General features: G+C 42.5%; 1 protein-coding gene across 3 annotated transcripts in view; it reads left to right on the top strand.

The window, feature by feature from the left end:
* LOC149278884 (zona pellucida-binding protein 1-like) overlaps positions 1-13,182 on the top strand; it is an 87,756-nt gene extending 74,574 nt beyond the window's left edge. Inside the window, exons 8-9 of one of the 3 annotated variants that reach the window (XR_016278614.1) lie at positions 5,960-6,152; positions 12,433-12,510. Coding sequence is in view for 1 of the 3 variants with exons in the window: in XM_089501628.1 (XP_089357754.1) it covers positions 12,433-12,524 (92 nt within the window). In the remaining 2 variants the exon portion in view is untranslated. Of the gene's footprint in view, positions 1-5,959; positions 6,153-8,227; positions 8,408-12,432 lie in introns of all 3 variants that reach the window. The other 2 variants (XR_016278615.1, XM_089501628.1) reach the window with 2 other exon arrangements.
* Positions 13,183-14,629: the final 1,447 nt, after the last annotated feature.

The following is a 14,629-nucleotide window of genomic DNA, read 5'->3' as shown; positions in this document are numbered from 1 at the left end:
TGAAGAAGTTGTTAAACTGGTCACAGCAGGCTTTGGATGGTTCAAGAATAGGGTTCAGGGCAGGAGGGAGCCGGGTAAGCTCCCTCACTACCCTGAACAGCTCTGCTGGATGCGACTCCGCGGACGCAATACGTGCACCAAAGAACGAGTTCTTTGCTGCACTTATTGCCTCTCCGTAGTCCTTCAAAAGACGGTCTAGGAGAGCCTTGTCAGCTAGGAGCTGGTATTTCCGCCAGTCGCGCTCTAGCCGTCGCAGCACCCGCTTCCTTGCCCGGAGATCTTCCGTGTACCAGGGCTTCCTTTTGGAAGCAGGTCTGAGAGGGCGCTTGGGAGCGATACTGGGTATAGCCCTGGAGAGATCAGTGTCCCAGGTGTTAGTCAGGGCATCAACAGAGTCTCCGTCATTTCCAACCATATACCCCTCTAGGGCTTCCTGGAACCTTTTGGGTTCCATCAGCCTTCGAGGGTGGACCATTCTAATAGGTACGCCACCCCCGGGAGGGATCTGGGTAGATGCCTTGATTTTTGCCTCCACCAGGAAATGATCCGTCCATGACAGGGCGGAAATATTAGTTATTTCCGCCCACGGAATTTCCATGTCCGTACAAAAAAACATATCAAGTGTATTACCCGCAGAATGCGTCAGCCCCGAGACCAGTTGTGACAGTCCCATGGCTGTCATGGTATCCATGAATTCCCGAGCCACACCTGATGGAACATAGTTGGCCGCGAAGGGGATGTTGAGGTCCCTCCAGCACCAGCTCCGAGACCAACTGTGTCAGCTCGGTCAGGGAGTCTGTTAGCGCACGGCGTGGCCGATAGACCAACAGAATCCCCAAACTGTCCCTGGCCTTCAGGGTCAGGTAAATACACTCAATAAAGGAAGTTTGTCGAACATGGTTCCTGGTTAGAGACAAGGTGTTCTTATGAACCAAGGCAACACCCCACCCCCCACCCCCCGCCCACCTAACCTGGTCTGGTCCTTCACTGAGTACCCAGCAGGTAGGGCCTGAGCCCACACAGCTTCCCCTTCAGGCCCAAGCCAGATCTCAGTTATGCAAGCCAGGTCGCAGTTGTTATCCTCGAGCAGGTTGTGGATAATGTGGGTCTTGTTCTTAACCGACCTGGCATTGCACAGGAGCAGAGACAGGGTTTGTGGTACGGTTGGAATGACCCATAGATCTCTTTGGTTAGAAGAGGGATAGGAAGGGGAGATAGATATTAAGCATGGATCTCGCCTTCCCCTGTAACGCTGATCCATTCTTCTACCGCCATACCTCCCCCTGCCCCACATTACCTCAATAGGAGCCCCGATCGTGCCAAAAGAGTTACCCTCTGCCTCCCCGACCGAAACACTCCCAACATCCATACCCTCCCCCTCCCCCCACAGTACAACGATAAATTCAGAGAGGAGATACAGCAATCATTCTCTCTGCAAAAGCTGTCAGGGTTCGGCTCCCCCGCCTTCCGCACAGTCAGCATGATACATGATATAAGGGAGTGATCCATCCTGGCTGAGTTCTTTTATTCAGGAAAGGCCTGTCAGAAGAGATCCATCTTGACAGCTTTTTTGAAGCTGTCTAAGCTGGTGATTTGACGAATCTCGTCCGGCAGCCCATTCCACAGTCTGGGAGCGGTTGCGGAAAAGGTCCTTTGGGAGGTTGCAGTTATTCTGGTCTTTAAAGGTTGCAATAAATTCCTCCCAGAGGAGCTGAGTTTGCGGGTGGATTATGTGGAAGTAGGCGATCCCTTAAATAGGTTGGACCCAAGCCAAGTAGGGCTTTAAAGGTGATAACCAACACCTTGTACTGTGCCCAGAAATTAATAGGCAGCCAGTGGACTGATTTCAGTATTGGTGTTATATCCTCAATTTAAACACAAGGGTAGCCCCATGTAGAGTGCACTGCAGAAATTGAGTCATGAGGTTACCAGTGCATGTACTACAGTATCGAGGTCTACCGGTTCCAGGAAAGGGAGCAGCTGGCTTATCAGCCGAAGCTGATAACAGGCACTCTTGAATGTCACATTTACCTGATTGGTCATCTGTAGTGACGGATCAAGAAGCACCCCAGACTGCTAACACAGTCCTTTGAGGAGAGTGTGACCCCATCTAGGAGGGGAAGTTGCAACCCAATACCCGGTTTAGGGGTCCTTACTGTAAGTACCTCCATTTTGTCTAGATTCAGCTTGATTCTGTTTTTTCTCATGCAGTTCATTACCGCTTCAAGACACTGACTGAAGGAAGAAATGCCATCTGTTGTTGAGGCTGCTGACCAAGACATGGAGAAATGATTTCTCCCAGCAGCTTTATATATTAAATAGCATTGGGGACAGGATGGTGCCCTGAGGGATGCTTTTGAGGAGCAACTGTCCCTGAGCATCACCCTCTTGAATCTGCCTGAGAAGAAGAGACGGAACCATCGCAATGCAATACAATGCTTCCGATTCCTAACTCTCTCAGGCGTTCCAAGAGGATGTCATGATCTATTGTATCGAATGACACTGAGAGGTCTAAAAGCACCAACAGGGTCATTCTTCTTAGACGAAGGTCATCAGCCAAGGCAACCATGGCAGTCTCCACCCCATATCCTGTCCTGAAGCTGGTTTGAAATGGATCTAGATAATCGGCTTCATCCAAGACCACTTGGTGTGGAAGAGCAACATCCCTCTCGATTACCTTATTCAAAAATGGCAGATAGGAAACAGGCCTGTAAATGTTCATATCCAAGGGGTCAAGGGAAGTTTTTTTTCAGGAGTGGTCTAACGACCGCTTCCTTCAGGGATGCGTTGATGATGGTTAGGTGTGCCAGGCTTCAACAGAGACCAATGTTACCAACCATTAAACCCTCTAGGGCTTTCTGGAATCCAGCTGGTTCCATTAGTCTTCGAGGGTGGACCATTCTAATAGGTCCTCTACCCCCGACAGGGCGAATAGTGGCTCTCAGTTCAGCCATGATCACTAAATGATCCATCCATGACAATGCAGTGGTATTCACTACCTCCACCCACTAATATTCCTGTTCCGTACTAAAGACCACATCAAGGGTATGACCCGCACAATGCGTTGGCCCGGTGACTATTGGGATAGGCTCATAGAATCACTTTCATAGCTTGCCATGGATTCCATAAACTCCCATAAACTGGTCTCAAGTGGAATGTTGAAGTCGCCCAGAACCAAAGCCTGGGTGACTCCAGCAGTAACTCTGAGACCAGTTTTGTCAGCTCGGATAGGGAGTCTGTTAGACAACGGGGTGGATGGTATACCAACAGAATCCCTAAACTATCCCTTGTCTTCAGGCTTAGGTGCATACATTTGAAGCAGTCTGTTTTCCAGACAGGTATTCTGGTCAGAGTGAGATTGTCTCTATAAACCAGAGCCACTCCGCTCCCTTGCCCACTTTCCCTTACCTGCTCACAGACAGAGTACCCAGCTGGAGGAGCTTCAGATTCCAAGTGATGGCATTATCATCTCCCAGCCAGGTCTCTACGAAGCATGCCAAGTTGGCTTCCTCATCCAAAAGAATGAGAATATGAGTCTCATTCTTGATTGACCTGATATTACAGAGGAGCAGAGTAAGGTTGGTGGTACGGTTGATACGCTCCCCATCCCATTTTGGGTAGCAGAGTGAACTGAAGGTGGGATTGCTCCCAAAGATTGATCTTGCCTTGCTTTGTAACAAAATTTCACTCTGCTGTTGCTGTATCTTCCTCAATTTCCGCTCCCAATTTGCTCTCAGGCGTGACGTCCTCATCAGATCCGATCTATCTTGTTGGTTTGTCAGTCCCAGTGTTCTTAGGGATATATAGTGTGGTGCTTAGATGTCCATTTTGTAACTGCACTATGGTGTAGTAGATAGTTCCAGGCAGAGGTTGATAGTGGAGTGGAAGTTGTTGAATCACAAAAAATCAACATGGGTTTCAGAGAAATAAGTCATGCCAGATAAATCTAATCTCTTTTTTTGATAAAATTACCAGCTTGGTAGATGAAAGGAATGCTGTGGATATTGTATATCTTGATTTCAGTAAGGCCTTTGACAGGGTTTCCCATGACATTCTTGCACACAAGCTAGTGAAATGGGGTGGGGGCTAGACAAAGCAACTGTTACATGGATTTGTAATTGGTTGACTGGCCAAACCTAAAGGGTCCTCAACAATTATTCCTTTTCATCCTGGAGAGAAGTGACCAACAGGGTCCCACAGGGTTCTGTCCTGGGCCCAGTGCTATTCAGCTTCTTTATCAATGACTTGGATTACAGAATTGGGGGTATATTTATCAAATTTGCAGATGACACCAAATTAGGAGGAATAGCTAACACCTCAGAGAACAGGATCAAAATTCAAAATGACCTGAATAGATTAGAAAGCAGGGCCCAAGCTAACAAAAAGAACTTCAACAGTGAGAAATGTAAGGTACTTCAATTAAGGCGGAAAAATGAAATGCACAGATGGGGGACACCTGGCTGAACGAGACTACATGTGAAAGAGATCTGGGAGTCTAAGTAGACCACAAATTGAACATGAGTCAACAGTGCAATGCGGCAGTTTAAAAAGCCAATGCAATTTTAGGCTGCATCAATAAAAGTATAGTGTCTAGATCAAGGGAAGTAATAGTGCCACTCTATTCTGCTTTAGTCAGACCCCACCTGGAATATTGTGTCCAGTTGTGGGCACCACAATTCAAAAAGGACATTGAGAAACTAGAGCGTGTCCAAAGGAGGGCGACTAAAATGGTGAAGGGCCTGGAAACCATGTCCTATGAGGAACGACTTAAGGAGCTGGGGATGTTTAGCCTGGAGAAAAGAAGGTTAAGGGGTGATATGATAGCCCTGTTTAAATATTTGAAGGAATGTCATATTGAGGAGGGAGCAAGCTTGCTTTCTACTGCTCCAGAGAACAGGACTCGAAACAATGGATGCAAGCTCCAGGAAAAGAGATTCCACCTCAACATTAGGAGGAACTTCCTGACAGTAAGGGCTGTTTGACAGTGGAACACACTCCCCTGGAGTGTAGTGGAGTCTCCTTCCTTGGAGGTCTTTAAACAGAGGCTGGATGGCCATTTGCTGGGTATGCTTTGATTGTGATTTCCTGCATGGCAGGGGGTTGGACTGGATGGCCCTTGTGGTCTCTTCCAACTCCATGATTCTATGATTCTATTTGAAAAGGGGATCTTCTTATATCAGCCTTCAAGAATATCTAAGGGAAGGGCATGACATCATGTCAAAGTAAAGGCTTTCCGGTGTTTAGGTACTTCGGGTTTTGCTAAGAATGTCACTAGCAATAAAATTGGGGGCACTAGCTAGATCTATTTGGCGCTCTGTATCTACCACCTGTTGTTTGATGGTTGCTTTAGCCTTATCATAGCCTATGCTGAGGAGAAGATCTGGAGAGAAGTCCAGTGATGAAATTTTAGTCATCACCATCTGCTTCCACATAGAATGGAATTCATCAGTCAGGGTTAGTGGAGCAAGGCTGGTGGGAAAGAAGCTAGTAACTGAGTATACTCTGGCCTCCATTTTCATAAAGCCTGCCTCCAGTCTCAGGTTTACATTAGACACACATTTTGGAGCTTGGAATACTGATCTTAAAAATTCGGATTGCACAAGTTGTGATGGTTTATGGTTGGGATGAGTTCCCAGTTGGGATCCATAAAGCAATTGTGCAATCAGTTTGGCTTCAGAAAGTTTGAGTGCCACCGATATATAATGGCCTCCACTTGTCATAAAAAAGTTGAGGATGACGGTTGAGCTCCTCTGTCCCCATGCACTTTTCTATTACCAGTAGCATGGAAGATTACCCCCAGATATTTGAAACAGGTGATCTGTTTAATCTTGTGGTCATCTATACTCCAGTTATGGTTCCTGGGCCTTTTAGCAAATGCCATGATTTTAGTTTTTTGGATTGTTGAGTTCTAGCTGATCCTCTCTGCAATATTGTTAGTGTTCTTTGGTGCTCTTTTTAGACCAATGGGTATTCTTGAAATTACTACTGCATCATCTGCATAAAGCAGAGCTGACATTTGACTTCGATATAGTTTTGGAGGATGGAAGTTTGTATTGTCAAGATGACCCACCATTTCATTGATGTAAAAGTTGAACAAAAGTGGAACTATCACGCAACCTTGCTTGACGCCCTTCTCAGTGACAGTGACATTGGTGAGATTACCCTTGTTCCCTTCACATGCAGCATATGAATTAGGTATAGTAGACGCCGCTCAATCGAGGAAGTCTCCAGTTTTTCCCATAGTTTAGTTCGAGATACAGAGAAAAAAGCTGCTTTAAAGTCTGTAAAGGCAACAAAGGCGTGGGACAGACCGCCCCAAAAGGGCAGACTCCCAGTGTTTTTTTTTCCGCCGGCGGGAAGCCACACGGTTTGGCGGCTGCAGCCTCCTTCCAGCAGAAAAAGAACCCGCAAAAAGTGGGTTCTTTAAAGCCGCAGTGGCGGTGTAACGAGTACACCACTGGCGCACTGGTTATGTAAGTGCCGTGTGGCAGCGTGCGGATACTGTGCGGTGCTTACGTAACAATGGCAACACCTATGTATACAGGGTGCCACCATTGTTTCACCATCGTCACGTGCTAGGGTTGTGATCCGTGTGTGCACTCCACCCCCAGGCAACCCTACCACGTGACGAGAGCGTCGCAAAGGGCCCGTATATACCGGGCCATAGAGATTGTGTTGCAAGTGGCATATTATTCAATGAGGTGCTGGTGGATCGGCCTTCCCTAAAGCCAGCTTGTTCCTCTGCAAGTATGTTTTCTTGTTCCAGCCAGTCCTCGAGTTTCCACTGCAAGTGTCTTGTGTAAAGTTTGCTGGTCGTGTTGAAGAGATTGGTCTGTAGTTGCCAGGATCATTCTTCTTTCCTTTTTTAAATGTGGGGGCGATGATGATGATGATGATGATGATGATGATGATGATGATGATTTATTTATATTCCGCCTTTTTCCTGGAGGAATCAAGGCGGATTACAACAGGAACAATATTACAACATAGAATAAAAATACAAACAGTAGTCACATTATACTGTATACAATAACAGTTAAAATAGTTACACCATTAAAACAATTTATACAGGCAAAATGAAGTAGGACAGCTAAGGGCAGACAGGGCTGTCCTTCTTTATCATCTTCCTCTCACCCAGTCACTGCCCAGATGCTTTATCTCCCCTCTGAGTCCCACATGAAAGAAGGGAGAAAGCAGCCTCCCAACTCCTCTGCCATCGCTGTCTCTGGCCCAGATGGAAGAAAGGTTCAGCGTGGAGTGAAGGGTAGGCTGAATGTCCTTGGGGCTAGCAACCAGGTGTGCTCAGGGGATGGAGGGAGCAGCTTTAAAGCTTGTTGCCCTGCTCCGACACCCCCTTGCACTGCCACTGTCTCTGGCCAGGTGGAGGAAAGCCACCCCCCCCCCCCCCGGTCCTTAGGTGCTCAACCATAGTTGTTAATACATAAGAAAAGAGATGCCAGAATAGAGACCCACAATTCCAAATTATTTTTAATGGCTTCTGAAGGTATTAATTCTTTCCCTGGAGCCTTCTCCATTCTCAGTTCTGCAAGTTTCTTGATCTCTGTCTGAGTCACCAGTGCCCACTTTGGAAGATTCTATTCTCTATATTTTAGCTTGCAGATTCACTTTCAACATAGGTGTCATTATAAAGTGCTTGAAAGTATTCCTCCCAGATCCCTGGGGGGATGTGGCAATCCACTGTAGCTGGTGCATTACTTTGGGAACTTGATATAATGTGCCAGAATAAAGCTGAGTTGTTGGATTTGACTGCCTGAATAGGTTGTGCCCAGTCATTTTTCATGATTTCAATTTTTTGTAGCCTGTCTTCTGCTGAAGCAGTCTTGTTGCAGCTTCTGGCATAATATTGGATACATATCCCTGGCGAGTGGTTGCCTCCAGTGTGCGCTATTTCTTTGGTTTAGATATTGGAATAGCACTTGGGCAAGACTGTTGTAATTCTTCAGAAGTTCATCAAAGGACATTACATGACATCAGGTTATTCCAAAGACAGTGAAGGTGGTATGAGGCCAATACCTCACTTATTGTTTGATTTAGCTGGGGGGGGGGTTCATTTTGCTCACCTATAGGTCCTTCCTGATGGCTTTAAAGGGAGTTGGTAGCAGTCTTTGGTACTGTATGTGTCTCCTGGGTGAAGTTGCTTAGTTGTACCCAAATTGGAAGATGATCACTTTCAAACCTAGGTATAACTTCTGTCTCCTTGGCATAGGGGAGAAGGTCCTTAGGATGATTACGTAGACAATGGCGCTCATTCTGGACCCAGAGAGATAAGTTAATTCAGCTGGACAGTCACTTTTCAGAACAGCATGTAGGATACAAAGGTTTAGTCTGAAGACTGAGACAATCATAGATGCCTACAGAATGTCCTGTCTTTGGAGCATTGAATGAGGTGGGTTCCTGTGTGGTGGTGTTTGTATATAGGATTCTGGCGGAGCATTTTGATAGTTTATATTGTAAATATCAGAACCTCAAGATTAAAGTCCTCTTTGTGAGAACTTGATTGTTCAGCAGTTCTTTATCCGGCCAATAGCTTCTGCATGGGAGGAATTTTCCTTTACAGCCTACACGAAAGCTACACAACAGAGCCTTCCAGTGGCATTTCTGTTCCATGTGCATATCTTCTATGTTTGCATATAGATTCTACATGCCCCAACAGCTTTTTCTGTGATACCTGCCAATGTTTGGCCACATCCAGGCATCCTGATGAAACTGGGCAGTCTTCCTCTGTGTGAGAAAAATCAGCTGCATTTTAACCCCCTGTTTGCCAAGATGATTTTGCATATGAAAGGCTTATTGGAATTTATCCAACTTGTTTGCAATATCATTTAGTCTCTGCAAAGTAAGAATCAATGTTTCTGCAGACAAAAGCCAGATCTCATGGAAGGGCTAAGCAATTTTATTGCCAGTGAGTTCTGGGAGTTTTTCTCTGTTATCTTTGTTATGTCTCTGTTCTGGAGAATCATTTATATTTATATTTTGAAGAATCGGGGAGACTGTTTTATTTAAATCAGATTTCTGAGACTCAGACAGTTATATTTGGAGATCTGTTACTCACAAGTTGTATTGTCTCTGCCACTGGAAAAAGTGAGTCTGTCCTCATCTGTTTCCCTGCTTTGGAGGAGTCCTGATTTTCAGTATTGTTGCTGCAGCTGGTCTGGATTCTTTTCTTGCCTTTGGGTGCCATTTTGGAGGTGATAAGGCAAGATAATGTTGGGATGTTAATTTATCGGTTGTTAATCTGTCACCATCTCTCCCCCCCTCCCATCTTCTAGCTATATTGCCTGAGGGGTTGAACTGTAAAAGTTTGTTCTATTTGTTTTTTTCTTGGAGGCATATTTTCCCATCACATACACACTTCCTCCATATACAGTGTCCTGTAGTTCACACTGCAAGTGAATGCATGTGTGTGCATCAGGGTAGTGGTGGTGGTGCTACTGCTCAAGGGAATAAAAAATAACTCCATAGGAATAACACCATTACAGATTTACCATCTTAGCACTATAACTATAGAATGTTTAAAAGAAAAGTCTAGCATTTCAGTACAAAAGCAGTTGATTCCTCTTCTCAGAAAGACCAGCCATCATACACAGACTAGTCAACCTAAATTCCACTAAGATCCCCTACCCCCAATCTTGCAGCTTCAACAAAAGTTGAAATTGACTAGCTTATTTGGCAACTTCATCCTTCAAGCTCACAAATTTTATTTTAAAAATAAAAACATTATGAGGAGGCATTTGGGAGAAAAGAGAAGGATGTTGAAAATAGGAAGGGCTAGGAGATTGCACACACCTGCTTCAATTGTAAGATGACACGTGACAACCAAATGTATTGGTTAAAAATCCTCTGCCATTTAAAAATAAAATAAGTTACCAATAGAACTCGGAAAACAACAAGGGAAAAATACTGTATATGATTACAGCAGGAAAACTATTTTCAGCACATAACTAGAAAACAAGTAATATACCAACTACTGGTGAATGGTTACTTAAGTTACAAGACATAGCAAAAATGGATTGCTTAGCAAACATGATATATGGAAAATCAGAAGAAGAGAGTGAGAAGGAATGAGAAACATTTAATAAATGTTGCAAAAATAGGTGGAAATAGAGTAAAGAATGAATGACAACTTAATAATAACAGGACCAGAGAAATGAAGGAAACAACAGGAATACAATAAGCTGAAGTAGAATTAATGTGCAAGAAACAATCATGCAATACAAATGTTACCATGGAAGTATAATAATAAAAGACACAATAAAAAAGAAGAAGAAAATAGTAACTAGTAAGAAGTAGAAAATGTATGTATTTCAATATAATAAATATAATCAATATAATTAGCAGGATAATGAACATAAACGTACACAAATAGTACAAGAACATTATGCTGCATGTATATAATGTTATATTAATAAAAATAAATATGAAAAAAAATCCCCTGCCATTTGAATAGGAGCAAAATATTTCAGAATACTGTGGAAATAGCCCCAAATATGTGATTGACAACATGTCATTTAAAGCCAAAATGTGGGATATATAGCAAGAAATACCACTATCTGCCACCACATTTGCCCTGCCTGGAAGAGCCTATAGGCAAAGATTTAATGGGGATGTGTGCCAGATACCTTATACCCTTGCACGCTTCATTTAAAGTAGTCTAGAAATTTATTTATTTATTTTACTAGGTGGGATAAAACTGTTTAAAATAAATGTGGGTATCTTTTCCCTAAGTACATGGAAATTGAAATATTATTTTCTAAATGAGAAACTCTAGCAGGGACTGTGGTGTGTGTGTGTGTGTGTGTGTGTTTAAGAGATCTTCCATGGTGAAAATAAAAAAAGAATGGAAAATAAAGTTTCCAGTATCACCGCCCTTATATCAGTCTATAGAGTGACTATACAGTACAGTGCATTGGAAAAGATTATTATAGCATTGGAAAAGATTCAGGATGGGGTGAGTGACTGAGGAGTTTGAGAAATTCCCCAAGAGGAATTTCACTTATTGGGAATGAAAGGACATAGAGGGAAAAGGAGAAGCAGGTATACAAACTTACTGCGTGGGGAATCATAGAGTTGGAAGAGACCACAAGGGCCATCCAGTTCAGCCCCTGCAATGCATGAATACACAGTCAAAACACTTGGAACAGATAGCCATCCAACCTCTGTTTAAAAATTTCCAAAGAAGCAGACTCCACCACGTTCTGAGGCAGCATATTCCACTGTCAAACAGTTGTCCAAAGTGGTTAATGCTAAAACCTAAGTTTATCATTGAAGTTGAGTGATGCAATATAGATAAATGGGTAATGTTCACATAGTTTACACTTTACATTATGCATAAATAAATATAAATAGGATTGCCATTAGAAAGCTTTACTTTGGATTAAATAAATGAACGGAGGATAAGGCTATCAATGGCTCATAGTCAAGACTTTTCTTGTATCTCCAGTGTCAAAGTCAATATCTTTCTGCACACCAGTTGCAGATGACCACAAGCATCCATATGCTGTTGTGAGTTTCCCATACACACATGGTTGACAACTATATTAATAAACTGATGGACTAGATAAATTAGGCCTTTGGTCTTTTTGTTGTTGTTATGTGCCTTCAAGTCATTTCTGACTTATGACTATCATGGTTCTCTTGGGAGTTTGTTCAGAAAGGTTTTGCCCTTGCCTTCCTCTTAGGCTGAGAGAGTGTGATTTGCCCAAAATCATCCAGTGGGTTTCCATAATCAAGTAGGATTCCCAGTGTCCCATTACACCATGCTGGCCTAACCCCTGGCTTTTCTTACATTATTGGCATATTTTAGAATGGAATATACAGGTATAAAGCTGTTAGATTCATATGGCTTTCTGTTTGTATTTTGAGACAATAGGCTGGTGGCAAGCAATGGGAACAGGGTATGGCATGTCCTTTATAGACATTGTTGCTTCAGCGTATTTAGCCCATCCATAAATCCATGAGAACAGTAGAAAGCTGGATGATGAGTGTTCATTGTACAAATTTTGAACCATATTGTTCCTAAAGGCCCTTTAATAATGCATGCTTTGAAAACTGCACTACCTGGTTGTCGGATATTTTGTTTCTCCTTTATAGTAATCATTTTATGTAATCTGTAGGTGGCAAATCTATCACACAGCTTTTCTCTTCTTTTTTCTGATGCATGCTTTTCCTTCTAAAAGCTTTGTAGATTGTCTGCTAAAAAGGAAATCAAGATGCAAGGAGTTAGCCAATGCCACTACTCAAACTGGCAGTAGCTCTCCAAACTCTAAGGCTGTGGACTTTCCAAACTGAGATCCTATGACTAACTTGACATGATTTGAACCTGGACTTTCATATGAATAATTAAGATAGATTACAATACAACATATACATACTCTGGATTAAATTTATGATATTTTAATATTTTCATTATAGTGATTTGCAGTCCAGGATCATATAACCCTCATGACGGAACTCACTGTCTTCAATGCAACAAAAGTTTGACATATGGAGCAAACCATTGTTAATGGAATGCCAGCATAAACCTTTTGCTGTTTACTAGCACTTTATATCTTGATAATACAAATAAAAGATTTTTCAGTTTAATTAATATCAGTGGTTTTCTTTATTTCCTTGCTTGCAGCAAAACTGCAACCAATATTGTTCCCTATTAGTTTTGTATTTTGATTTTATCTCTAGCAGGTGGAGCATCTCAATATCTCTAACCTTTGTCAAGCTTAGTGTACTGCCTATTCTCAGTGCAGTGCTGTTGAAATCTGGATTCAGATATAGGAGAATATCACACCCAGTTTTTAAAACGTGATTTCATTGAGAAGGAAGCAGCATCGGCAATGCTGATCACATAACATCACTTCCCTCCCATAGTTGCCCTGTCCTTGATCCATTCCTTTTCATTCATGGGGAAATCTGTGAATGAGCTGCCAATTGCACAATTCCCCAGGTGCGAAAAGTCATTCCCAGGGCATTCGCATGACTGACAGACACATGGTGTCACTGTCACCTCTCCCTCTTTTCCTCCTCCTCCTCCTCCTCCTCTTCCTCCTCCTCCTCACTATTTTTTAAAATCAGTTTTTTGCCCAACTCCAGAACTCTGAAGCCTTGAAGTTTCAAAAAGTCATTTTAAAAAGCTTAAATTGGGGCTGCAGAGCTCCATAACTGCACAAAAAAGAGGGGGGGAAACCACAAAGAAAATACTAAAGGCATGGTGGGTAAGGCATAAGTTAAGGGACAGACAGGGCAGGAAGGGAGCGTGATGGGGGCAGCAGTCCTGGTCATGTAAATGAAATAAGTGAGGTGGTGACTGCTGTAAAATCGGAATGTTTCCATTTTATTTTTTGATTACATGACCGTAGCAAGAAAGAGGTTGGTGTGATAATCTCCATATTCTCAGTCCTGAGGCTTGTTGAATGACCCTGGTTGTTTGTGTCACTGCTGAATATTTACACTAATGTCATTTTCATTTTGTTTCCTTAATGTTTGTGAAAATGTTTGTAAAGTATATTCTGCCTTGGAGTTGTTATGACTAGGAAAAAAAATTGGATACTTCCTACTTCCAACCATGTTTCCTTAAACTCCTTTTGGTATACAAATGTGAAAAATAAATATTGTTTTTGAGCATGCAATAAAGACTTTTGATTGCAATGTGAAACTTTCTTTTACGTATTTTACATGTTCTCTTTTACAATTGAAAAAACCTTTTCTTAGAGAGGAGGACAACTTCACATTACAAACACGGCTCTTAATTCCATGTCCAAAAACACTTGCCAAATTTGTAAATTAGTTTACTTTAATGTAAGTGTAGGACACTTGTAACATTGTTCTGTGGTTTGCCTGATACAACTGATCACTTTGGGATTTTTGAAAGTTTGTACTGATTTCTCTTGCGCCCCCCCCCCCCCCAACACATTATATGTGTTATAATGAAGAGATTTTGCTTCATAGTTTTATCCCTCATCTTGTGTAAATAACATAGTATACTTCCTTTGAAATAAATGGACACTGGCACATACACAATGTCTTGCAAAAGTATTCACCTCTCACTGCTACAACCTGGAACTTAAGTGGATTTAATTGTCATTGTTACATTTGATGTATACACGATATTTAATAATAATAATAATAATAATAATAATAATAATAAATTTTATTTGTATACCGCTTTTCCAAAAGATCAAAGTGGTTTACAAAGAAATAAAACCAATTACAAACATATCATAAAATAGATAAAAACCAATAACACAATGTACAATATACAGATATAAAAACAATCATTGAATAGGGTGAGGCAGAGAGTCGATGGGATCAAGTACATAACTTCATTTTCCAGGGGGGAAGGCTTTACAGAAGAGGAAGGTTTTAAGCCTCTTTTTAAATGTTTCCAGGGGGGCGATCAGGCGGAGCTCCTGGGGAGACTATTCCAGATTTGTGGGGCCGCTGCTGAGAAGGCCATCTGGGATGTAATAACATATTTAGAAGGTGGAATTTCCAGCAAGTTCTTCCCAGTTGTTCTGAGTGTGCGGGGCGGATTATATGGGGAGATGAGGTCCCTTAATTAACTCGGGGCCAAGCCATGTAGGGCTTCATAGGTGATAACCAACGTCTTGTATTGCGC

Source organism: Sceloporus occidentalis, unplaced genomic scaffold, assembly GCF_023333645.1.
Source record: "Sceloporus occidentalis isolate IW3139 unplaced genomic scaffold, rSceOcc1.0.p SCAF_177, whole genome shotgun sequence".
NCBI lineage: Eukaryota > Metazoa > Chordata > Lepidosauria > Squamata > Phrynosomatidae > Sceloporus > Sceloporus occidentalis.
The sequence above is the reverse complement of the archived record's forward strand: the minus strand, read 5'-3'. Positions and strand labels throughout refer to the sequence as shown.